The 25,131-nt window shown below is 38.9% G+C and overlaps 3 protein-coding genes across 3 annotated transcripts; 1 reads left to right on the top strand and 2 right to left on the bottom strand.

Moving 5' to 3' along the window:
* Positions 1–2,543: 2,543 nt before the first annotated feature.
* On the bottom strand, positions 2,544–17,351 carry LOC146680342 (uncharacterized). The gene is made up of 10 exons (XM_085450011.1): positions 16,912–17,351; positions 6,413–6,625; positions 5,947–6,082; positions 4,936–5,474; positions 4,081–4,397; positions 3,779–3,960; positions 3,499–3,671; positions 3,316–3,399; positions 2,993–3,207; positions 2,544–2,856 (listed from the first exon to the last, which is right to left on the bottom strand). The coding sequence occupies exons 1-10, from the start codon at positions 17,214–17,216 to the stop codon at positions 2,600–2,602; spliced, it is 2,421 nt and encodes an 806-aa protein (XP_085306137.1). The 5' UTR covers positions 17,217–17,351; the 3' UTR covers positions 2,544–2,599.
* On the top strand, positions 6,687–15,730 carry LOC146680343 (uncharacterized). The gene is made up of 2 exons (XM_085450010.1): positions 6,687–7,360; positions 13,395–15,730. The coding sequence occupies exon 2, from the start codon at positions 13,710–13,712 to the stop codon at positions 15,219–15,221; it is 1,512 nt and encodes a 503-aa protein (XP_085306136.1). The 5' UTR covers positions 6,687–7,360; positions 13,395–13,709; the 3' UTR covers positions 15,222–15,730.
* On the bottom strand, positions 7,827–10,822 carry LOC146680344 (E3 SUMO-protein ligase ZBED1-like). The gene is made up of 3 exons (XM_085450009.1): positions 9,689–10,822; positions 8,884–9,503; positions 7,827–8,796 (listed from the first exon to the last, which is right to left on the bottom strand). The coding sequence occupies exons 1-3, from the start codon at positions 10,551–10,553 to the stop codon at positions 8,401–8,403; spliced, it is 1,881 nt and encodes a 626-aa protein (XP_085306135.1). The 5' UTR covers positions 10,554–10,822; the 3' UTR covers positions 7,827–8,400.
* Positions 17,352–25,131: the final 7,780 nt, after the last annotated feature.

The raw sequence follows: 25,131 nt of genomic DNA, 5'->3' as shown, positions 1-25,131 counted from the left end.
ATACTGATTATTTTGGCGAAGTATGAATTTCTTGACTTCCTTAATGTATTATTGTACATTTTAAGTTGCTCGGAAAATATTTGATGGTTGATAGTATTTTTATTTTTCCTCCATCTCCTTTCTGCTGCCCTGCAATTTCTTTTGAGTTTTTTGACTTCTTTGTTTCTCCAGGGTGATGCATGTTTTACGTTAATCTTTTTGGTGGTGAGTGGAGCAACGGAGTCAAGGCTTTTCTTCAGTTTGCTGTTAAAATAACTAAAAATCAAATCGCAGGGTGCAGGTAAAATCACAGGGGGGCATTTGACTAAAACCCTGGTAAAATTTGCAGCCACTTCAGAGGTTAGATAGCGCCTCCTCACAGTTCGCACCGAGGTCTCCCGCTGAATAAAACCGGTGATGTTAAAAAACACACAGTAGTGGTCAGAGACAGCCAAGTCAACAACAGAGGACACGCTGGTGGACAGCCCATGGGTGAAGACCAGGTCCAGAGTGTGTCCTCTGTTGTGAGTCGGCTGCGTGACGTGCTGGATAAAATCCAAACAGTGAAGAACGTTTAAGAATTCTTTTGTTGCAGGGTCAGAAGGATTATCTATGTGCAGGTTAAAATCACCGGTTAAAATTATCATATTATATTTTGAATGTATGTTTGTTAAAAATTCTGAGAATTCCTTGATAAAAGCAGCGCTGTCTTTAGGTGGTCTATAAATTGTGACAGATAAAACTGGAGGGCTGCTGAAAACAATAGCGTGGAATTCAAAAGTGGTAAAATTATCAAATAAAATTTGTTTGGTGGTGAGTGTGTTGTTGGCTAAAGATGCAGTCCCACCACCTCTCTTACCACTTCTAATAGAAAAAGAGAAATTAAAATTTGGTGGGGAGGCCTCAGTGAGAACAACTGGTGCATCCGAACCCAGCCATGTTTCAGTTAAAAATAAACAGTCAAGTTTATTATCTAAAATTAAATCATTAATAATAAAAGACTTGTTCGACAGAGAGCGGACATTTAAAAGTGCCATACTGATTGAGACTGGTGGATTATTAACAATAGAGTTGAATGGATGTTGATATTTTTGAAGAGGCCGGAGGTTATTAATGTTTTTGGAGTTACTGGATTTATGATAATTCTGTTGCTCTCTGTTTGTGATTATGACGGGTATTGTGTTGACTGTGGGAGAGAGAGGTCCGAGTCCAGAGTTTTGTGTATTACTGTTAAAAGTGGAACAAATTAAATTTAATTAAAAATTAAATCGAGTGGTCTCATATCATTTTGTTAATCTTTTCAATTTTATGGAGGAGCATGGTGTATTAGATTCACTTAATGAGGTCCATTTATTTTGTCTTCATTATATATATTTGCCACGTATTCAAAGAGCTGCCACAGAATTTCAGAACCAGTGGAATAACCATGGACTTTCAACACAAGGAGGGCAAACCCCTCTTCAGCTGTGGCAAAGGGGCATTATCAACGATGCAGGAATACATAACCCAAATATGAATGGTATTTGTGAAAATGACTTTGGTATTGATGAATGCAGACCACTGCCAGAGCTGGAGACAAACAATAATATCGTTGTTCCATCAATTAACATTTCCATCAGTGACACCATGATGGTTACACTTCAACAGACCTTTGATCCATTTGAAGATGATGGCAATAACGGTATAGATTTATTTTGCAACCTTGTTCGTTTTCTTGAGAGACAATCCTAAAATATCAATAAGGCCTCTGGAGAAATTTCATTTACTGTAATTGTGGTTGTGCAGCTTAAAAAGAATACAGTGCCAAGACTGTTGTTAGTTCAGTATTATTAGAAGTTTAGTCACAGCTTTAAATTTCAAGAATGCTACTATCAACCTTTACATGCATGTTGACGGTTTGTATACAATTTTAAAGAATTTATGAGTTGTATTATGTGAGTGTGTTGAGATTTTACAACCATGTTTTGTTTTAAAACACCTTGTTAAAAGAAAAAATAAATTTGTGCAACCACATTTTATTGAGGTTTTTGGTCATCACAATCACCAGATGTATTGTCTTGGAACAAGATGACTCAAACTGATAACATTAACATTAATACAGTCAGTAAATACATCAAACATGGATCACTGATCAAATAGAATAGAAGTGTCAGATAAACAATATTGAAGAACACCAGAGAATAAAAGCAACAAACAAGTACAAAGCTAGAAAACAAAAATAATCACAATGCACATAAATTAATGCAATGAAAAAATTATTATTGAATTATGTTAGTATATATAACTATTGTATACTTGTAGAATGGTACCCTAACAAGCAAAAAGACTTGAAGCAAATGAACATTTGTTAAAAGGTCAATGCAAAAACAGAGCCTCCAATCACAAAATAGGTGGGTGAAATATGAAATATGGCAACATAAAGTAAATTCAGCTTGGTCTCAAGTGTGTTAATTGGTGTTTTAGGTGGAACATTTTGAACATTTGTTTGATTTCTGGGAAAGAAAATGCAATGATATTCAAAACAACCCCCCCACCCCCACCCTTAGAATTACTTAATGGTCGACACTCATTAATTTAACTGAGTGCAAAACTCAGATTAGCATACTAACCTGACCAGGAATTAAGCTATTCCAAAACCATGTGTATTACCTAATGCAAAGTCCATATTCTCCTGAAAGTCTTTGTAAGAGGTATGAAGTGGTAACTTTAAACAATTGATGCACGTGTTTGCAATGGGTAGTTTAGACATGGTTTGTGCATCAGGCTCTTGGTGAAGAAATTCAATGGACGGTTGTGGAGAGAAGCCAATTGGTGGAACAGTGTTGGCTCCAGTGGCGAAGGCAAGAATTGTCCCCAGCTTCTGTGTTCCGTCTTGATCTAAAGGAAAAGCAATACTGTCAAAAATGGCATTAAAGACAAAAAACACAGCAAGCATTTCTACTTTTAACTGATTCAATGAAAAGATGCACTGCATTATAAATTGAACACACAATGCTTAAAACGCTAAATTTACCTTCTGCATCTGTTAGGTAGTCTCTCCAGAAACTAATGACAACTGCTTCAGCATGCCTTTTATTGCTCTCAGCTGGAGAAAGGCAGATGGTAAAGAGGCTGTCAAGAAGGTCAGCTGTAAGCACTGAAGGTGACCAGCATAGAAGGGTGCGAAAACTCTCTGGGTGAGCTTGGATTTTGTCCAGCACCTCAAGTGTCCATAGTCCATCCTGAAATCTAAATGATAATCAGAATTACCTTTAAAATCACAAATCACATCAAAAATGAATGGATCCAAGAAGTATAATCTAAAACATATGAATTTATATATACAATAATTTTTACTTCAGATTATTCACATCATCAAAAGTGTATGTCCCAAATCTGCATTTTTCATGTGATGCTGTCACCTTTGGAGGCATGGTGTACCTACACATAAAGAAATGCCACACAAAATTCCCAGAATACAAGGCAATCTGCATGGGTTTGAGTTACTTATTGGACAACAATAAATACATACATACATACCTTTCAGATGGACCACGGACTCTGTGTATTACTTGGAACATGATAATGTCATGTATAAGCAGATCCTTGTCTTCCAGCCTCCGTAGCGGCCTCAGGCAGCCAGCATTGGCTAAGTATTCCTGAAGTGGCTCAGTTGCTACTATCAGATCTTCAAAGGATTTACACTCTTTAACCTTCAAATAAAAAAATAAAAAATTAATGGGCCCCAATTAATACATGGAGTAGAACGAAATGCACACAATACTAAAACATTATCCAACAACTGACAAATCAGTTTTACCCTTTTAATTTTTTCACGCAGGTCACTATCGGCAACATCTTCTAAAACTGGTTTAGCCAAATCTGGGCCATCAACAAGGCAAGAGAAGAGTGTTGGGGACAGAAAGCCTGCTGGTGGACCACCATGTACAAGGCTTACTGCAATGGCTCTGCCTGCAATGAAGTACCTGTCCTCCCTCATGGCTAGAAATAATGAAAAACATTACATGTCAATAGATGCATGAAAGCGCTTGACAAGAACTTCATAAAAATGATTTTTTTATTGCATTACTCCAGGGATATCAGCCTAAAATCAATACATACCAGCACTATCAAGCGCCAAGTTCATTTTGCCTTCTTCACCCTCAAACATTGGAGACAGGGGCAAAGCTTCGATCAGAAGTCTTAGAAATTCTCTTCTTGGTCCACCCAAGTCAACAGCCTCTTCAGGTACTCCCATATCGTCAGAAAACCTGACAGAAATTGTGTGGCATGGATCATATGTTGCTCGTTTAAAACCTCTAATTGCTCCATCCAGGACTGTTGATCTATTAATGTTGAACTTGCATTTCTTCTGTTGGTTTACTTTTGCAGAAAGTTCCTCCAAAATATCTTTTGCTGATACCAAACAACTTGAAGTCCTGTAGGATTAAAAAAAAGAAAAGAAAAAAAAAAGAAAAAATATTGAAAAGAACATCAGTAAAAACATTCACATACAAGGGCTACAAGGACATACAAAATTTTGTCAAAATCAGAATCAGCATACTTTATTAATCCCTAAAGGAAATTATCATAATCATAAGCAAAATGTACAAAGGAGTATATTGCTCAGTGGCTTTTTATATTGTTTATATGTTTTGGAGAACTAGAAAGCACTAGAGCAAAGAAAAATAGTTTCAATGCACAATAAGTAAATTTCATTTCATTGTCAGATAGGCTGTTAAAAATTCGCTGCCTATTTCAAATAAAATAAAATTTGCCAGCATTACAGCATTATCATTTGACTCTGTAGACATTATTCAAAAAACTGTTTTGTTAACAGCAAATATAAATATCATATATGCATATAAATATCTGAGGATGGATTACACTCCTTCACAACACTGGTTACAGTATTGGATTGCAACAAATATGGTGTGTTTAATTGGCTACTGTAAAACATTTGTATTTGAAACTAACCTTTCGCTCTGCAGGCTTGCTAGTATAGCCTGGTTAAGTTCCTCATCATCAGAAGACATGTCAGATAGTGGAGTCATGATTGAAAGGTAGTTATCGTAGTTTACAGATTGACTGTGTGTTGATGTACAGGGTAATGCTGAACAATGATTCTCTGGATTCCTGGTCTGGTAGGGTGAGCTTGAGGTATTTCGGCACGTCAGGACCAGAACTGGATCACTTAAAGATGCAGATGATGAGGTAGAAGGCTGACTAGTGGAAGGGTAGATTTCCAATGAAGACACTGGTAACTGGCTGAAGGAAATGTTTGTTGAAGCGCTGCTGTACTTGTGTGAGATACTACTTTCATGGGTCAAGGCAGGAGTTTCCGTTAATAATGTTCCATTACAAACTGATGAGGCAGGAGATTGCGTCGGAGCAGAGATTGGTTGGAAGGCAGCTGTTGAACTGGCAAAACTGTCTGAAGATGATGAGCGCAGCTGCCTTGATGAAACAGGGTTTTCTTCACAGTTTTCCTCACTGCTGTAGCTTGTAATATCATCCTTAGAAATAAAATAATAATTATAATAATTCACATATATTGAATTTGAACATTAAATACCATATATCCAACCTCTTCTGCTTATTCTTATCAGAGGTGGGGTGGTTGGAGCCTATCCCAGCTACCATAGGGTGAGAAATTTCAAGAGTTAATAGATCTTTCTCACAATTACTTTGACATACTAGGCAGACAAAATTGTAACACATCTCCTGAACAGCAGTAGTCTTACGTTCTATAATTCACAAACAGCCCAACAGAGCAGCTGTAAATTTAGTCAATACCAGAGCTTAGGATTAACATTTTTAAAAAGGAACATTAACTTGGTACTATTCTATCCAACTACAAAAGGTGAAAGGCAAGTTTAAAAAGAACAGAGATGAGAAAGTTCAAAGGTTGTTTATGCACCAATTTCTGGTCTTCATATTATTACTGTACAGTGCTATGTAGATTCATTTAAAAGTCAAATAATGTACCAAAATTGGTTTTGATGGTCTGATGTATAGGGCTCTCGATTTATAAATTTTATGTATGAGATTTGCATCCAGCGCCTGTCCTGCTCGCAGTTTGGGCGCAATCAGTCTGTTGCCACAAGCCATCAGAAACTCCAGGCTGGAAAACAGTTAAGTTGTAAAATGTTTAAAATCCAAAACAGCAAAAATGTTCCAATAACTTTTTTAGAGCTAATCTTGTTTTCCTCTTTGAATCAGACTTAAACCAGTAGTAACAGAAGTAAACTTTATACAAATGTCAAAAAAGTATGCCAAAAATGGAGTGTTCAAGAAAGGATAACTGATTTGGTTCTTTTAGTTTAGTTTACTGATTCATGTCTACCTGTTCTCTGACTTAAATCGTTATGTAAAGCTTTGAAATGCCTAGATATCGAAAAGACTACTGACAAAAGCTGTGTCGTATTAGGTTTCGACTGCTAGCACAACCTACCTTACATCAATAGAAAGTTTATCTCCAAAGGCGTCCCTTATTTGTTCAGAGACAGTTTTCTGGTCCCAGGATTTTTGGAATTCAAATCCATTCAATATATGCCCTTGTTCATGTAAATGTTGTTTTGTGCGATGCTTGACAACAACACTGCTTGATGGCCGTGGAAGAAGGATGACAACTTTGTTGAAAGTATCATGATAATGTGTCTTGGCCCTATAAAACAAAACAGAAACTATATTCAGATTTATGTATCCTTTGTTTTATTTACTGTCAGAGTATTTTTGCTTTCTAAGATTTTATTATTCATATAATAATCAGCTAAGAGTGTTTATATTTCTGTTCTGTACTCAACCAGCTGCATATTTTAATTGCTGGCTCCCTACTTTATAACGGAAACTGCTTGCCTTCACATTATCAGTCTTTGCCTTCACACTGTCACTGTTTGCCTTCACACTAGCAGGAAAACCGCCACCCACGAGTAAGAAACAACCTTGTAGAGAACACGAAGTTTTTTGATAAACCACACCTGTTTTCTTGACAAGATAAGGATGATATTTCCTTTTTTGTATGCTTCATGATGTGTATAAATAAAGCCAGACTGCACCAAGGAGGTGTGTGAGTCTCTCCCTGAGTCTCTCACCCGTGCACGTTTAAAACTGCTCTAGTGTCTGAGTGATATTTCATTGCATCTGAGTACTTTGATAATAGAATATCTTTAACATTTAATTGGTCCTTCGAGCCGGAGTGGACATTGATATTTTTTTCAATGCTCCAATAGGAGACCTTCGTCAAGTCCTGACGTCGTGAGAAGCCCATGCTGTCGACTCCTCTCCAGGCAGAGGATAAAGTCCAGAGACGTGACGTTCGGGTTCTGGCCAGCGTTCTTATAAGAGGTCCACGACTTCAGGGGTTGATGAAGGAAACCAAAGCAACCACACAATAACTCAGGTGAATATTTAGCACTCACTCACATCTTGCGCAAAACGACTGAGGCAACCTGTGGTCTATACATTAAATAGTTTCCCGTCAATGTATGACAGATTAATTAAGTAACATTCTCGTCTGAAAAAGGACTGGTAGAGGTTACAGCTCGCCTGAAAGAGGGCTTGGAGCAATGTAGAAAGACACAGTGTTGCCCAGAATAAAAAAACTCATTACGCGTATAATCTGTTGTTTTACTGTTTTGTTGGTGGAGTAAGTTGATTTTACAGCACATTAAGGAGGCTGAACTACTCCACCGAATTGTTTACCGTTGGTTGCTCGAGTTCTGGTGGAACGGGAAAAGGTTGTGTTTCATCACATAAAATTGACACCGCTTTCAAGGCTAGCTTGAAAGTAGAAGGCCGTGTCAATAGCCTCTCCCATTCCTCGTGCCAGAGAAAGCACCACGGGTGTGTATGTGTGTGTGTAAACTAGGGCTGCACGATATTAGGAAAACCTGCGATGTGCGATAACTGTGATCAATACTGCGATAACGATATGACTTGCGATAAAATAAATAGCAAAAAAAAACAAAAAACAAATACATAATTTCCGTTTTACTGCACAGTTTTATTTAATGAAAGCTGCTGTATTAGCAGTGTAACAACAAAGTGCAGTCAAACATTGAAACATTGCCCCCATAAAAAAATTTCTGAGGCTTGAATTCTGAAAGACATCCTTCCCGGTCTCTATAATTAGTTTTAAATAAACATAACTTAAATTATACTGCAAATTATCTCTATGCAGTTGTTCATCATTTTACCACTCACCAAGTAGTTATGATGCAAGTCAAAACTGGAGTGGAAACTTTACTAGATTAAACTATAGGTAAGAACTTGTCTGCTGTGGGAACACACCAAAGAACAATTGTCTACCTTTGTGGTCGTACTGGCCAAGACTAATATTATCAACAATTAAGAACAATGTAGGTAGTGTATTTTTGTAATTTTTTGAAAAAAAAAAAAGGTTTCTCTATCTTGCATTCATCCTTCCTGAGTGAATGTTTTTTATGGCAAGTTCTTGTTAAGGAAAACCAACATGTTTACTCTCCAAGGTTTTAAACATGTGCGCTGACATGTTACTATGTTTCCTGATGTACTAAAAAGTCTCTCTGAAGGTGAGCTACTTGCAGGTATGCAGAGATACTTCCTTGCAAGCTTGCTTAGCTGTGGGAATGTCATTTTGTGGAGTTTCCACCATGCCAAGGGGTCTTCCTCACTGTCTATGGCCGTGGATAGCAAGTAGCTGTTAAGCTCAGCTTCAACAGCTTGTGAGAGATGCATAAAAGAGGTGGTAGGGATTGGAGCTGCCTTGAAGAAACTGCCCAGGGACTTTTTTGCCTTCTTCAGGGGACGACTGGGTGGATCATCTGTCTGGGCCTCTGGTTCAGCGGAGCTTCTCTCCTGGAACAGAAAGCAGATTATAAGAAAAGTAAACATTTTGGACTAAATATGAATTGAAAGGTTTTATATATAAGCATGCATGAATACCTTCTGTGCCACTGCTTCCATTTCTGACATCACTCTGGTCTTGATGTCTGAGACTCGATCAGTGCTGGTGTAGCTGACTTTAAATCTGGGATCCATGAAGCACGCCATGTCCATAAGTTCCTGGGTAGCTGGATTTTCATATTTAGTAATCAGGTACTCGAGGATTTTCTTCTTAATTGATTTTGTCAAATCACTGTCTTCTTCCTTCTCTGCAAGCACCGACGTCTTCATCAGATGAAGGACTGGTTTTACATATGAAACACTAACGTAGCTCTCACCAGACAGGGCATCTGTAAAGTCTTGCAGGGGGTGTAATGCCTGGTTGACAGACTCCAGTACCTCAAGATCCTGCCAAGTAGGAATCAAGTGTCTTGATTTCTTGTCTGCTGAGATGACATCAGAAATGGCCCGCTGCTGCTCCAGGACTCTCTCAATCATCTTCTGCCTGGAACCCCACCTGGTTGGGCATTCTGTGATCAGTGTGTGCTCTGGGAGGTTGAGCTTCTGCTGTGCTTTTTTCAGAGCCATCTTTGCTTTCCAGCTGTGGCAAAAATGTCCAACTAACTTTTTGCAAAGTCCAATGGCTCGGGCAATGCGGGCATCATCTTTGATAGAATTTTCTGGAGAAATAAGAGGAAACAAAAAAACTGTCATGTTTAAAACCTTTTTTTTAAAAAAAAAAAACTAATTGAAATTTATAACTAAAGTTGTCTAAAAAGGTAACATTATCCTTATCAATATCAATTTGATAATAATGTATAGCACATTTTCATTGCTAAAAAGATCTGCCTTGAATAAAACTTACCGATTGCAAGGTGCAGCCTGTGTCCAAAACACTGAAGTCTGACCCAGTTGTTTAGCTCCGTGGCTCTCACAACATTGGCACCGTTGTCTGTGGTGATGCACACTTGTCGATCTTCTTTAAGATCCCAGCTGGCTAACACCTCACGTAATACATGGGCTATATTTTCACTAGTGTGGGAGTCTGGAAAATACACAGTCTCTAGACACCGTGTTTTCAGTTCAAAGTCTTCGGTGAGGAAGTGCACTGTGAAACTCATATATGGTTCCGTTGTACGACTTGACCATAGGTCTGTAGTGCTTGCGTAGTTTTCAGCTTGGCTCAGTTCAAACATGACGGTCTTGCGGCATGTTTCATACATTTGTGGAATGGCGACATGTGAAAAGTAGTTTCGTGAGGGGATGCGGTATCTCTGGTCCACTTTATGTATCAGACTGGTGAAGCCCTCTCTGCTAACTGTATTTATAGGCATCATGTCTTTAGCCAAAAAATGTGTAATGGCCTCTGTTATTTCTTTGTACCGCTTCGACGTTTTCTCATAAGGAATTCCACTTGAAAAACTCTGATACAGAGACGGCTGTTGGACTGCTGCGCTCTTTGTCTTAACATTAGCAACCTTTGTTTGGCTAGCCCTATCTTTCTGGAACTCTTCAAACAGTTCTCTGTGGTTGTATTGAAGATGATGGTGGAGATTAGTCGTGTTTCCTCTGGTGGTTGCCACGAGTGTTCGGCAAGTTTTGCAGAGTACCTGTGTTTGGAGAACGTCGTCTTTATCAAATCCAAAGTACCTCCAAATAAGTGAGGTACTTTTTTTTTTTTTAGCCACGAGTTCAGTAGCATTCTCGTCACGCGTCTCGCTCTCAGCCATTACAACTCTGACTCGTTGCTGCAGCGTTGTTCGCGCCCGACCTGCGTAGGAGGCGGGCCTCTAATCCATTTGATTGGTTAATGCCGTGAAGGGCTCTATTCGACTGGTCAAATGTGTAAATGGATTTCTTTGATTGGTAAATTCTTTACAGCACGTGTGTAAACATTTTAAGGTACCCAATTATCGCAGTTTACGCCGTCTTTTGCGATGGGCCCATCGCGCAGGCTGATATCGCGATGACAATAAATTTTCGATTTATCGTGCAGCCCTAGTGTAAACGCAAATATATTTATAAATAAATAAATAATAATAACAAGAGGAAAAAGAAAAATGGGTAATAAATCAACAAAACTCACTGCTGACGAGCAGTGGCTAGAGAAAAATGTCCAGGCGCCGGACAAACTGCAGTGACTGATAAAACCCTTATTAAGTGAAAACTAGAGATCAAAGTAGTTTAAAAAGGTTGGAAACAGACCTCAACGAATAGATATAAATATAAGAAGTACAAAAATAAAATAAATAAAGACAAAATTACATTAGAACTTATTTTTAATGTATTGAAACTAATAATAGGAAGGATAACAACCTGTAAACTTATATTAACAATGAAACATAGTTGGCAAGACGTTCATGCCCAGAATGTATAAAATAAATAAAAGGAAATAATTCACACGAAAACCTTTTAAATAAAATAGAGAGATGCATAAGGTACATTAAGGCTGTGTCATTGGTCAGCCAAGGAAAGTGTGTGAAAAGGTAAATGTCTCCAGCTTGGGAAAAGGTGAAGCTGCAGATCACCCGAAGCCCTTGATGGACACAAAATAAAATATAAAATATATAATAATAAATTGCTTGGTTAGACATGCAACAGAAAGAATGAAAGTGACCGAAGGTTGGATCTGAGATGAGGCAAACAGAAGACCAGTCTAAAAAGTAGGCACAAACCTGTTCAGAGAAGAAGCAAATTTGTACAGATTGGATGAATTCTAAGTTATCTGTTTGCTGAGTAAGATGATCCCAACTATTAAATTGGCTCAGTAGTAGTATAGTAATATACACTTTTATATACACTGATAAAATGTTGTAATATACTGTTGTTATTATATGGAAAGAAAAAGATGATAACCTAGTCAGTATGATGTGAGATGGACAATTGTTATGAAGTAGTCTGCATCAAGCTTAAGGTTTGCTCAAACTCAGTATAATGACATAGGAGATGAAGAAAATAAAGGAAATATCTAAACTACTTAGGTGCATAGAGGCACTTGACATGCTTGAAAACCTGGATAAAATATTACTGAGATATAGAGCACATCTATAGTAACAACTAATAAGCCAAACCCTGTAGACAACAGCTAAAGTTACAGGATTGTGAAGCTGAATTAAATATGTGGACACCGCTAAGTTGATGAGCATGTTACACATTTTCTTTTATTTTTTATTTATTTGTTTTTAGAGCAGAAGCTGCATAAAAGCCAACACATGCAGCTGTCTGTGAGCTCAGTTTTCCCTCACATGTCTGCTCTGTTTCAGTAGCAGCATTTTTCTTTTTGGGTCCTGACTCATGTATGTTTTCGGTTTTGTTTGATTATTTTATTTTGTTGATTTGGAAACAAATTTGTGACAATACTTGTTTAAAATATGTAAGATGTGTGAGATGTGTGAATTCTTTGAAAAACTAGAAATTATCTAAAAATGCCTCAAGTGAGAATGTAATGTTCCATCTATAGAGAAGAAAAAAAAATCTTGCTGGAAGTGATCACCTTGCCAAAACAATTGGCACTGTGCACATGTGGAGCACATCAAAAAGACAATTATATTGTCACAAAAGGAAATAATTTTGCAGAACAAGCAGCAAAACAGGCTGCAAACAATCGGCAGAGCTACTAGAAACCAACTACTGCCTACAAATACCACTTGATGTACTAAAAACCGAACAACAAGCTGCAACAATCACTGAACAAAACAAGTGGCTGAAATGTGGAGTAAACTGAAAGATGACTTAATGGTCTGTGATGGAAAACCTATATTAACAGAGTCATTACACAGGACAGCGGTTGTAGTGACACATGAGGTAAACACCTGTGTCAACAGGAGGGAGATATAGTATAGATAAACAATGCAATACACACTATAAATTTTGAAACTTTAGCGAATAATTTGTAAGAACATGCCTATTCTGTCAAAAAACAAAAAACAAAAAAAAACAACACAACTCACAAGGAAACTTAAGACCTAAGAGAGGCTAGTTTTCCATACAATCCACATGGATTTTATTGAACTTAACGAATGCCAAGCATCAAGATATGCTCTAGTAATTATAGATGTATTTTCAAAATGGCCAGAAATCTATCCAGTAAAAAAGAGCAGATGCAATATCAGTGGCAAAGTGTTTATGCAATCACTTCATCCCCACATATGGCATTCCCAGTCTGATAAGGTCAGACAATGGAACACATTTTGTTAATGACATCATCAGCAAAGTCTCTGAAGCTCTAGGATTTAGCATCAAACATCACTGTGCATATCACCCACAAAGCGCAGGATTAGTGGAAAGAACTAACGGCACAATAAAACAGAGATTAAGAAAATGCATGGAAGAAACAGGAAGACCATGGCCTGAATGTCTAGGCCTAGTAAAGATGTGGATGAGAATAACACAAGGTTCTCAGAAACTTACACCTTTTGAAATCATCCACGGGAGAGCGTTTCCATTGCCAATTACCAGTGAACCTATTAATAAATCAATAAGGGAAACTACCCTAGCAGAATGGATGACTAAACTGTTTGAAAATAAAGAGATTGTGTTAAACAACCAACTGCCGAGTGATTTCTCTCCAGTGTCTTGCAGGTTACAACCAGGTGATTGGATCCTGATCAAAGTACTCCAGAGAAAGAATTGGAGTTCACCAAGGTGGGAGGGCCCATACCAAGTCCTACTTACCACACCCACCGCCTGCAAAATAGCAGAAAGACCATCTTGGATCCACCAAAGCCACTGTAAAAAAGTGAGTGACAATCCAGACGCTTAGACGCCGGCTCCCCTGGCTTCTAGGTGATCTATTGGTGAAGGGAAGGGCTGATTGGGTATATCCCGCCCTTTTTTACTTCTCGCCAATAGTCTACTCACCAGAAGTCTAGGTGTGCCTGGTCATCATGAAGACACTTGTCCTCCTAGTGGCCAGCATTGCGCTCCTAGTGAGCCTACTAACACTCACCCAGATGAGAGGAAATAAACAACACCACCTGCAAAAAAGATGGACACATGATAATTCGCATCTACGTGACCTGAACCAAGACCATAACCACCCATGGATGAACAACGCGTGGTATAGATATGTGTATGATAGAACACGCACCGACAACAGCACGGAATGCTATGTATGTTCACATATGCCAACAACAGCCGTACACGCAACAATATATGGAAAGGCACCTGAACTTGACGAAGCGATGTGTGTGTTCAACAAAGCAACAACTGGCAATTGCACACGCAGAGATTTGATGGCAACAGGACTGACCCTAAAAGGTCAAAGCACAAAGAAAGAAGACCTAATTCCATGGTGTAGTGACACAGACGTCAAACGTGTCACGAAACCACTTTCACAACGACGTATTCTAATTGAACAGACAACCCCTTGTGCCTACAATCTGACGAACTGGAACTACACCTGCAACGAAAAACATTGGGTAAACGTCAAAGCCAACAACACAAAAAACAAATCATTCGCCATAGTTTTGCCGCCGGACATACAGCACCCAATGTGTTTCAACTTCTCCGATGGAAACAGGAAACTTGGACGAAACCGCAACTGCACACAGACACTTGACCTGACCCAATCCAAAGGAATACACACCTTCAAAAATGGAACTTTCTGGGTCCAGGGAGCCGCTTGGGCCTGCGGGCCTAAAACCTACTTCATGCTCCCACCGAACTCCACCGGTCTGTGTGCACCAGTACTAATTTCAGACCACACCTTCAAGATCACAGCAGAGACACACACGTCAAGAGCAAAACGTGAAGTTGCTGAAGTCACTGAAGTAATGCCACATGACTCAATCTATGGATCAGATGTGCCCAAGAACTTCAAACTATGGACTGATGGTCAGAAAGTCCTCCACTCCTTGTTCCCTTGGGTAGGAGTTGGGAAAAACATGCTGAGGATCGAGACACTTGACTATCGATTTGGACTGTTCCTAAATGCTTCAATGAAAATCAACAAAGCGCAAAATGAAGAAATCGACGCAATACGCATTGTAGTGATGCAACACAGAGTCGCACTAGACATGATTCTAGCTGAAAAAGGAGGTTTGTGTGTATTGTTTGACACTACATGTTGTACATACATCCCAGACAACATACACTCACAAAACATGACCGACGCTTTGAACACCTTGAGAAAGATTAAAGATGCTGAACAACAAGACTATGTCACAAGCACTGATGATTGGTTGACATGGTTACTAGGTAGTTCATGGAAGTCCCTTCTGATTAAAGGACTTGTTGGAATAGCATTTTTGCTTTTACTGTTATGTGTTTTCACAACATGTGTAGTACCCTGTCTGAAGAAAATGGTATCAAACATGGTGACAACTTCTATCAATGCTTATGTGATGATGTCTCAAATGGAAGAAATTTTGAAAGATGATCCATACAGTAATGTTTAGTTTAATTGAACACAGGACTGTTTTATGACGTTCAAACCGAAAATGTTTAGACAAGAGGTTATGAACTGACAAAAATAACAGTACTGTCATGTGAGAAATCTAAACAACAGGAGGGAATGTCAGAGTATTTTTGCTTTCTAAGATTTTATTATTCATATAATAATCAGCTAAGAGTGTTTATATTTCTGTTCTGTACTCAACCAGCTGCATATTTTAATTGCTGGCTCCCTACTTTATAACGGAAACTGCTTGCCTTCACATTATCAGTCTTTGCCTTCACACTGTCACTGTTTGCCTTCACACTAGCAGGAAAACCGCCACCCACGAGTAAGAAACAACCTTGTAGAGAACACAAAGTTTTTTGATAAACCACACCTGTTTTCTTGACAAGATAAGGATGATATTTCCTTTTTTGTATGCTTCATGATGTGTATAAATAAAGCCAGACTGCACCAAGGAGGTGTGTGAGTCTCTCCCTGAGTCTCTCACCCGTGCACGTTTAAAACTGCTCTAGTGTCTGAGTGATATTTCATTGCATCTGAGTACTTTGATAATAGAATATCTTTAACATTTACCTATACTTAGACACTATCAGTTCCTTAAGAAAGTTGCTAATGTCACTTGGTAGTGACCAGCTTACACGTTAAACTGTTGCTAAGCTTTTATAAATAAAATGTTACACAGTTTATATTAAAAAAACAGTATCGCAGCTAGCCATTTAGCCCACTTGAATATGTTTAAAGTTGCTCGTGCATGTAAGAGTTGAGTATAATAGCAAACACAAATAACAGAAACATAATTTGAAAGAAAAAAAATGCATAAAGTAATAGCATGCTTATAAATTGCCTTTGAAAAAAAATGGAAAATGTACGTAAAATAGAAAATGTTTTGGGGTTTGACCATTATAATTCACTGACGCTTGAATAAAAAAAAAAATATATATATATATATATATAGTACAATGAAAGAAAATCTAAGAGCTCCAGTTCAACTACAGTGCGGCCCCTTCAATCACAAAAGCTCAAAAAATAAACTGCATGAGGATTTATTTTACTGCTCTTTAAAATGAAATACGCCTACAAAGAGGCATACAAAGAAACATTTGCTATTACTTTTTACTTTGACTAAAGAACAAAAAAGACACCGATCATATTTCTTTTTTTCTTATTTCATACACTTTAGAAACTGGACTGAAGGCATGACTTGGCATCCATGTTTATCTACCTCTACAGTGGTACAGATATTGATCCACTCACAACACAGAGTTGGATTGATGTCTTCTAGCAAGATTAAAATTCTACCCCAAAAAATAAATAAATAAATAAATAAATAAATAAATACAAAACTAAACAAAAACAACAAGAAAATTAACCCAACCTTTTATTTAGCAGGAGGTGGTAGCTACATCAGTGAATAATGTAGCTACCACCTCCCACATTAATAAAGAAGATTTAATATAAATAATCTTAAAGTAAGCATCAACTTACACTCGGGTCACAAGTACAAACAGCCACTAATATTGAAATAAATGCCACGGTCTTTACTGTTTTTAATGTGGATGCTGCTGAATAAATTAGCTAGGGATAAAAAATTATAAGGGTAACAAAGTGCGTTGCTAAATCAGCAAAGCACATTTCGTATTTTGTATTTCGCAGTTGTATAGTTAAGTGGCAAACTGTTTTGTTCTTACCTTTTCCTTGATCTGCAGTTCCAGTTGCCAAAGTGTTTCTGGGTCTGATATCGCAAAGACTGCCCCACTCCAGTCGAACTCCGTGTAGCTACTTGACTCGTTGAAGATACCCGGGTGTTAGCTGGTCTAAAAAGTTCCCTCATCTCACTTTCCACCGTGCTGTGGGTAACACTGGGTGCAGTTGAGCCCGTCCGATCTCGATCAAGTGACGAGGACAACGATGTGACCGTTTCAGGAGATGATAAAATATTTCTTAACAACCCGACAGCTTGCTGAAGAACTCGAGTTTCTTCTCCCCCCTCCATGCTGTCAGACACTTGAAAGTGACCCGCGCGTGCTTCTCAGCCAATCACAGCGGTACAGACACCCAGCCTTCCGTTTCCATTAAACTCCTTCCGTTTCCACTATACTCTTTCATTCACATACATTATTCTCTTGCATACATATATTTTCTTCAGATATGTATGCATTCTCTTCTTACATACATATATTATTTGTAAGATTAAATGCATTTTGAATGCATGTAAATGAGAGCAAAATGTAGGAATGCATAAATGAAAATGCATGTATGTTAGAGTGCAAATGTGTAAATATGTAGATTAAAATACATGTATAAGAGAGCATAATATTGCAATGTGTGTGTTAAATATGTGTAAACATGAGAATAAAAATATCTAAATATAAAAATTAAAATAAAACAACATGAGAGTGAAAGTATATGTATGTGAAAGAAGAATATATGTGTGTGAGAATGAAAATATATGTATGTGAGAGTGAAAATATGTGTGTGAAAGAAGAATGTATGTATGTGAGAGTGAAAGAATAAATTTTGGCTTGTACGGCCCCTCATACAAACTTGTTAGAGCCGTTTATAAGAGTCTAAAGAAGACATATAAGTCTAAAATGATGGTACAGACTGCCATGGAATTCAGGCAGTTAAACTTTGAAGATAATATAGCAAGAACGGTGATATCTGAAGTGAACAAGATGAAGGAGAAGAGGATTAAGGTTTTTGTTGTTAAGGAGAATAACAACAATTCATCTGAACAATCCTCTTCAAAGACCACTAGGAACTTGTTAAGGGATTCTTTTATCAAGCACTCAGACGTAATGAAATAACACTCAGACACTTCAGCAGTTTAACGTGCACGGGTGAAACCTCAAAAGAGATTCACACACTTCCCTGTTGCAGTCTGCCTTTATTTATACAAAGCAGGAAGCATACAAAAAAGGAAATATCATGCTTATCTTGTCAAGCAAGCAGGTATGATTTCTCAAGAACTTTGTATCCTCCACAAGGTCGTTTCTTACTCTTGGGTGGCGGTTTCCTGCTGCTGACAGATAATGTGAAGGCAAACAGTTTCCGTTACAGAGTAGAGAGCCAGCAATTAAAATATGCAGCTGGTTGAGTACAGAACAGAAATGTAAACACTCTTAGCTGATTATTATATGAATAATAAAACCTTTAAAAACAAAAATCCGCTGACAGAACTGTTGTTCTTTTGGGAAATTTTTGAAAACATTGTTTCCCTACAAAATCATAGTCGAAATCAGGCTATGATTTCGACTATGATATATACAATTCACAAGATTTCAACAATTTTAAAATCCTACAGTGTTGGTTCTGTCTCGCATCAGCCCCATCCAAACAGGTCGCGGCAGATGGCTGACCCTCTCTGAGCCTGGTTCTGCTGGAGGTTTCTTCCTGTTGAAAGGGAGTTTTTCCTCCCCACTGTTGCCAAGTGCTTGCTCGTGGGGGATTGTTTGGGTTGGAGCTTTAATTTTGTAAGGTTTTTACCTTACAATTTAAAACACCTCGATTCAGAACCTCTCACTGTTGTTGAAATTGTTTGGCCCTTTCTGTGAGGGCACTGCATGTTCTCAATCTCATTGGGAAATGCTACATTTTGCACATGAATGCAGATTTATTCTAAATTGCAAAATGCATTTGCTAAAAATAAACAAACTAAACTAATGCATGGCTATGGTGTATTTTTATGAATCTCATACTCAGGTAATAAATACTTTTGTCTTATTACTGAGCAATAATAAAGTTTAAAAAAAACCTCATGTCTTTTAATGAACCGCTTGTGTTTTAGTTTAGTTATAGTTATAGGTAGTGGCCAAAAGAGTTTTGGTCCCTCTTACTCCAATGTAAGCTTGTGGGAAAAGCCCAAGAAGTGTGTTCAAGCCTGTCTATTGAGCAGAGTTTAGATTATGAAACTCTTAAGAAAACTGTGCTGCAGGCGTATGAACTTGTCCCTGAAGCATATCGGCAGAAATTTAGGAATCTTAATAAAACTGCTAACCAGACTTTTGTTGAGTTTGCGCGAGAAAAGAATGTGTTGTTTGAGAAATGGTGTTGTTCATGTAAAGTTAAAACCGTGGAAGAGTTAAACTCTTATTTTGCTGGAGGAGTTTAAAAAGTGTTTGCCGGAACGCATCGTGACTTACTTAAACGAACAAAAGGTGTCGTCTCTCACTAACACGGCACTCCTGGCTGACGAGTTTGTTTTAACGCACAAAAGTGTGTTCTGTGCACAGAATTCGTTTCAAGAAAATTTCTCTGAACGAAAAAAAGTCATCACGAGCAGTGCGTAAAAATGTATCAAACGGTCGAGAATGTTTTTATTGTCACGACTCAGGACATTTGATTGCTGCGTGTCCAGTATTAAAAAGAAAAGAAGCGAGGGGCACTAAATTCCCCGCAGGCGTGGGTTTGATTAAAACCGCTTGCTCGCCAAAGGTGCACGCGGAGGCTGAACAAAACCCGAAGACTGACATTGATCCGCAGTTGTGTCATGCAGCTTTGTTTCGTTGACGGGTGAAGAAAATGATAAAGTGCCAGTCACGGTTCTTAGAGATACGGGTGCGTACCACTCATTCTTAATAGAATCTGTGCTGCCTTTGTCTGAAAAACATCCTGTGATTCCGATATAGTAGTGCGGGGAATAAAAATGAGTGTCACCAAAGCCCCTCTGCATATGGGTGCATTCGCCGTTAGTGTCGGGCTACGTTAAAGTCGCCGTGCGCCAGCGATTACCAATCGAAGGAGTTTCCTTCATTCTTGGTAATGATCTAGCTGGTGGGCATGTATTTCCCCCGCCAGAAGTTGTTGATGTTCCTGCCCTTGCTGCTGACTCAGGCTCCACTGCTTCAGAGGTGTTTCCTGCGTGCGCAATTACTCGTGCTCAGGCTCGTAAAATGGGTGAGATTGTGGATTTGTCGGGGTCGTTTATGGCTACGCTTGATGAAGACGACTCTTTCGTGTCACCCATTGATTCTGTAAAAAATCTCCACATGTGACGTCCCTGAAATGATTCCTGAGGACATTAATCAGAGCTTGAATATGACCAGAGCACAGCAGGGTGATCCTTCACTGGTGCCTTGTTTTTCCTCTGTTGTGGACAGAGAGGGATCTAAAGCTCCAGTGAAATATTTCATTTGTTCTAATTTGCTATGACCTCAGAGTAGGGCTGTGCGATGTGACCAAAATCACATATCCCAATATAAGCATCTATAGCCCCGATAACGATAGAAATCACAAATATGTAACATTTTCTGTAAATTCTGTGAATCTCGGGCAGCTCGACTCAGCTGGGCATCGTGTACCTGGAGTTGAGTGTTTTAACCGATGCATGAAACGATACATAAGTTGTAACGGCCGCCGTTTTCTTCGTGAGTATTTATTCAACGGCGTGCTGCGGGGAAAGGCCTGTTCTAACGTTTGAGTCTAAGGTTTATTTTTAGCACCTGCCGGCTCTTTTTTGCTTCTCATCTATGGGCTCAAATTGTGGTCATAAATATTTTGTTAATTATTTGTGGGGCGGTCGTGGTTCAAGAGTTGGGAGTTCGCCTTGTAATCGGAAGGTTGCCGCTTCGAGTTTCACATGTACTTTTTGGCTAAGTCCACACACAAATCTTTTTTACACATACAAATCTTTTTTACAAGTACAACATATTTATGACCACAATTTGAGCCCATACTCATCCGTAAACACTCTTTCACGTCATTCAGTTTATTTTGAAAAGTCTCAACAGGATCTTGAGCTTTATTGTGAAAGGGAAATAAACAAGCGTACACGATGGTTTTACCGTCCTTGTTGCTAATGACAACACATAAAAACAGTCGCTACACCCTGCTGTGACATCACACTCCAGAGCTGACGTCGGTGTCACGTGATACATTTTCAGCTTTGATCTGGTCCTACCAGCTCATAAATAGGGGCGGAGGCAAGGCAAGTTTATTTGTATCGCACAATTCGACACCGATGGTTTGCTTTGCAGAGACATTAGAAACAAAAGTTATTACAGACACTAGCAACGGGATCAGAGAACAGCACAGAAAAAAACTCAAATGGATTCCTTTAAAGGAGACAGTCCACAGGAAACCAGGCCCATAGAAATATCTGAAGAGGAGATGCAGACACTTCTCTTCAAATCCGTCTTTATGACCCGTACACGGGCAGAGAGACGAGAAATGGATGAAAAAAACTTTATCGTTCAGTTTGTTGTAAAGCTTTCAAACACCATTACAACAAAAACTAAATTAGTCATAAAACCCATCGACATGTTTTCACTCATCAAAACAGTCACAGAAAAAACTGCAGGAAAATTACCTGCAGAACTGCCAACATCTATAAACAGGGTGGTTAAGTCTGTTTTCCGTGGACTGCACAAGATGTACGACTCCAAGGACTTGCTACGATTTTTCATTGTATTTCGTCAGTCAACATTTGAAGAAAATGTCTCAAGAATTTTAATATCAGAGATCAATAAGGTAAAGGAGAAAAGGATAAAGGGTTCTGTTGTTTGGGAAAATCAGACCAGTCCTGCTGAAACGTCTGAAGAACAGATCCCCAGTCCAGGGCAAAGGACACAAGAAACTAAAGAAAGAAACTTTATAATTCAGTTTCTTGTTAGGCTGAACAACATGGTCGCCTTAAAGACAGGCACAGCAACAAAGCAGGTCAACATTTTTGCCATTTTACAAAACGTCATTGAAATGGCTGTGGGTAAACTACCCACACAACTTCCAAAATCTTTAGACAAACTTGTTAGAGCCGTTTATAAGAGTCTAAAGAAGACATATAAGTCTAAACTGATGGTACAGACTGCCATGGAATTCAGGCAGTTAAACTTTGAAGATAATGTAGCAAGAATGTTGATATCTGAAGTGAACAGGATGAAGGAGAAGAGGATTAAGGTTTTTGTTGTTAAGGAGAATAATAACAACAATTCATCTGAACAATCCTCTTCAAACACCACTAGGAACTGTTGTTCTTTTGGGAAATTTTTGAAAACATTGTTTCCCTACAAAATCATAGTCGAAATCAGGCTATGATTTCGACTATGATATATACAATTCACAAGATTTCAACAATTTTAAAATCCTACAGTGTTGGTTCTGTCTCGCATCAGCCCCATCCAAACAGGTCGCGGCAGATGGCTGACCCTCTCTGAGCCTGGTTCTGCTGGAGGTTTCTTCCTGTTGAAAGGGAGTTTTTCCTCCCCACTGTTGCCAAGTGCTTGCTCATGGGGGATTGTTTGGGTTGGAGCTTTAATTTTGTAAGGTTTTTACCTTACAATTTAAAACACCTCGATTCAGAACCTCTCACTGTTGTTGAAATTGTTTGGCCCTTTCTGTGAGGGCACTGCATGTTCTCAATCTCATTGGAAAATGCTACATTTTGCACATGAATGCAGATTTATTCTAAATTGCAAAATGCATTTGCTAAAAATAAACAAACTAAACTAATGCATGGCTATGGTGTATTTTTATGAATCTCGTACTCAGGTAATAAATACTTTTGTCTTATTACTGAGCAATAATAAAGTTAAAAAAAACCCTCATGTCTTTTAATGAACCGCTTGTGTTTTAGTTTAGTTATAGTTATAGGTAGTGGCCGAAAGAGTTTTGGTCCCTCTTACTCCAATGTAAGCTTGTGGAAAAAGCCCAAGAAGTGTGTTCAAGCCTGTCTATTGAGCAGAGTTTAGATTATGAAACTCTTAAGAAAACTGTGCTGCAGGCGTATGAACTTGTCCCTGAAGCATATCGGCAGAAATTTAGGAATCTTAATAAAACTGCTAACCAGACTTTTGTTGAGTTTGCGCGAGAAAAGAATGTGTTGTTTGAGAAATGGTGTTGTTCATGTAAAGTTAAAGCCGTGGAAGAGTTAAACCCTTATTTTGCTGGAGGAGTTTAAAAAGTGTTTGCCAGAACGCATCGTGACTTATTTAAACGAACAAAAGGTGTCGTCTCTCACTAACGCGGCACTCCTGGCTGACGAGTTTGTTTTAACGCACAAAAGTGTGTTCTGTGCACAGAATTCGTTTCAGGAAAATTTCTCTGAACGAAAAAAGTCACCACGAGCAGTACGTAAAAATGTATCAGCGTTCATTGCTAGATCAAACGGTCGAGAATGTTTTTATTGTCACGACTCAGGACATTTGATTGCTGCGTGTCCAGTATTAAAAAGAAAAGAAGCGAGGGGCACTAAATTCCCCGCAGGCGTGGGTTTGATTAAAACCGCTTGCTCGCCAAAGGTGCACGCGGAGGCTGAACAAAACCCGAAAACTGACATTGATCCGCAGTTGTGTCATGCGGCTTTGTTTCGTTGACGGGTGAAGAAAATGATAAAGTGCCAGTCACGGTTCTTAGAGATACGGGTGCGTACCACTCATTCTTAATAGAATCTGTGCTGCCTTTGTCTGAAAAAACATCCTGTGGTTCCGACATAGTAGTGTGGGGAATAAAAATGAGTGTCACCAAAGCCCCTCTGCATATGGGTGCATTCGCCGTTAGTGTCGGGCTACGTTAAAGTCGCCGTGCGCCAGCGATTACCAATCGAAGGAGTTTCCTTCATTCTTGGTAATGATCTAGCTGGTGGGCATGTTTTTCCCCCGCCAGAAGTTGTTGATGTTCCTGCCCTTGCTGCTGACTCAGGCTCCACTGCTTCAGAGGTGTTTCCTGCGTGCGCAATTACTCGTGCTCAGGCTCGTAAAATGGGTGAGATTGTGGATTTGTCGGGGTCGTTTATGGCTATGCTTGATGAAGACGACTCTTTCGTGTCACCCATTGATTCTGTAAAAAATCTCCACATGTGACGTCCCTGAAATGATTCCTGAGGACATTAATCAGAGCTTGAATATGACCAGAGCACAGCAGGGTGATCCTTCACTGGTGCCTTGTTTTTCCTCTGTTGTGGACAGAGAGGGATCTAAAGCTCCAGTGAAATATTTCATTTGTTCTAATTTGCTATGACCTCAGAGTAGGGCTGTGCGATGTGACCAAAATCACATATCCCAATATAAGCATCTATAGCCCCGATAACGATAGAAATCACAAAAATGTAACATTTTCTGTAAATTCTGTGAATCTCGGGCAGCTCGACTCAGCTGGGCATCGTGTACCTGGAGTTGAGTGTTTTAACCGATGCATGAAACGATACATAAGTTGTAACGGCCGCCGTTTTCTTCGTGAGTATTTATTCAACGGCGTGCTGCGGGGAAAGGCCTGTTCTAACGTTTGAGTCTAAGGTTTATTTTTAGCACCTGCCGGCTCTTTTTTGCTCTCATCTATGGGCTCAAATTGTGGTCATAAATATTTTGTTAATTATTTGTGGGGCGGTCGTGGTTCAAGAGTTGGGAGTTCGCCTTGTAATCGGAAGGTTGCCGCTTCGAGTTTCACATGTACTTTTTGGCTAAGTCCACACACAAATCTTTTTTACACATACAAATCTTTTTTACAAGTACAACATATTTATGACCACAATTTGAGCCCATACTCATCCGTAAACACTCTTTCACGTCATTCAGTTTATTTTGAAAAGTCTCAACAGGATCTTGAGCTTTATTGTGAAAGGGAAATAAACAAGCGTACACGATGGTTTTACCGTCCTTGTTGCTAATGACAACACATAAAAACAGTCGCTACACCCTGCTGTGACATCACACTCCAGAGCTGACGTCGGTGTCACGTGATACATTTTCAGCTTTGATCTGGTCCTACCAGCTCATAAATAGGGGCGGAGGCAAGGCAAGTTTATTTGTATCGCACAATTCGACACCGATGGTTTGCTTTGCAGAGACATTAGAAACAAAAGTTATTACAGACACTAGCAACGGGATCAGAGAACAGCACAGAAAAAAACTCAAATGGATTCCTTTAAAGCAGACAGTCCACAGGAAACCAGGCCCATAGAAATATCTGAAGAGGAG

This window comes from Copadichromis virginalis, linkage group LG23 (assembly GCF_057382275.1).
Source record: "Copadichromis virginalis isolate Kocher_CV1m ecotype Utaka linkage group LG23, C_Virginalis_male_GT1.1, whole genome shotgun sequence".
NCBI lineage: Eukaryota > Metazoa > Chordata > Actinopteri > Cichliformes > Cichlidae > Copadichromis > Copadichromis virginalis.
This window is presented reverse-complemented; position numbering and strand designations above follow the sequence as displayed.

What these genes read in the sequence shown, in the direction of transcription:
- LOC146680344 (XM_085450009.1), bottom strand. Translation starts at nt 10,553, where the DNA reads ATGGCTGAGAGCGAGACGCGTGACGAGAATGCTACTGAACTCGTGGCT. An exon ending in CAGGCTGCACCTTGCAATCG is followed by an intron (nt 9,504 to 9,688) that starts GTAAGTTTTATT and finishes TTATTTCTCCAG; the next exon opens with AAAATTCTATCAAAGATGAT. An exon ending in TGGAAGCAGTGGCACAGAAG is followed by an intron (nt 8,797 to 8,883) that starts GTATTCATGCAT and finishes TTTCTGTTCCAG; the next exon opens with GAGAGAAGCTCCGCTGAACC.
- LOC146680343 (XM_085450010.1), top strand. Translation starts at nt 13,710, where the DNA reads ATGAAGACACTTGTCCTCCTAGTGGCCAGCATTGCGCTCCTAGTGAGC.
- LOC146680342 (XM_085450011.1), bottom strand. Translation starts at nt 17,216, where the DNA reads ATGGAGGGGGGAGAAGAAACTCGAGTTCTTCAGCAAGCTGTCGGGTTG. An exon ending in GTCCGTGGTCCATCTGAAAG is followed by an intron (nt 3,400 to 3,498) that starts GTATGTATGTAT and finishes CTTTATGTGTAG; the next exon opens with GTACACCATGCCTCCAAAGG. An exon ending in GATGATGTGAATAATCTGAA is followed by an intron (nt 3,208 to 3,315) that starts GTAAAAATTATT and finishes ATTATCATTTAG; the next exon opens with ATTTCAGGATGGACTATGGA.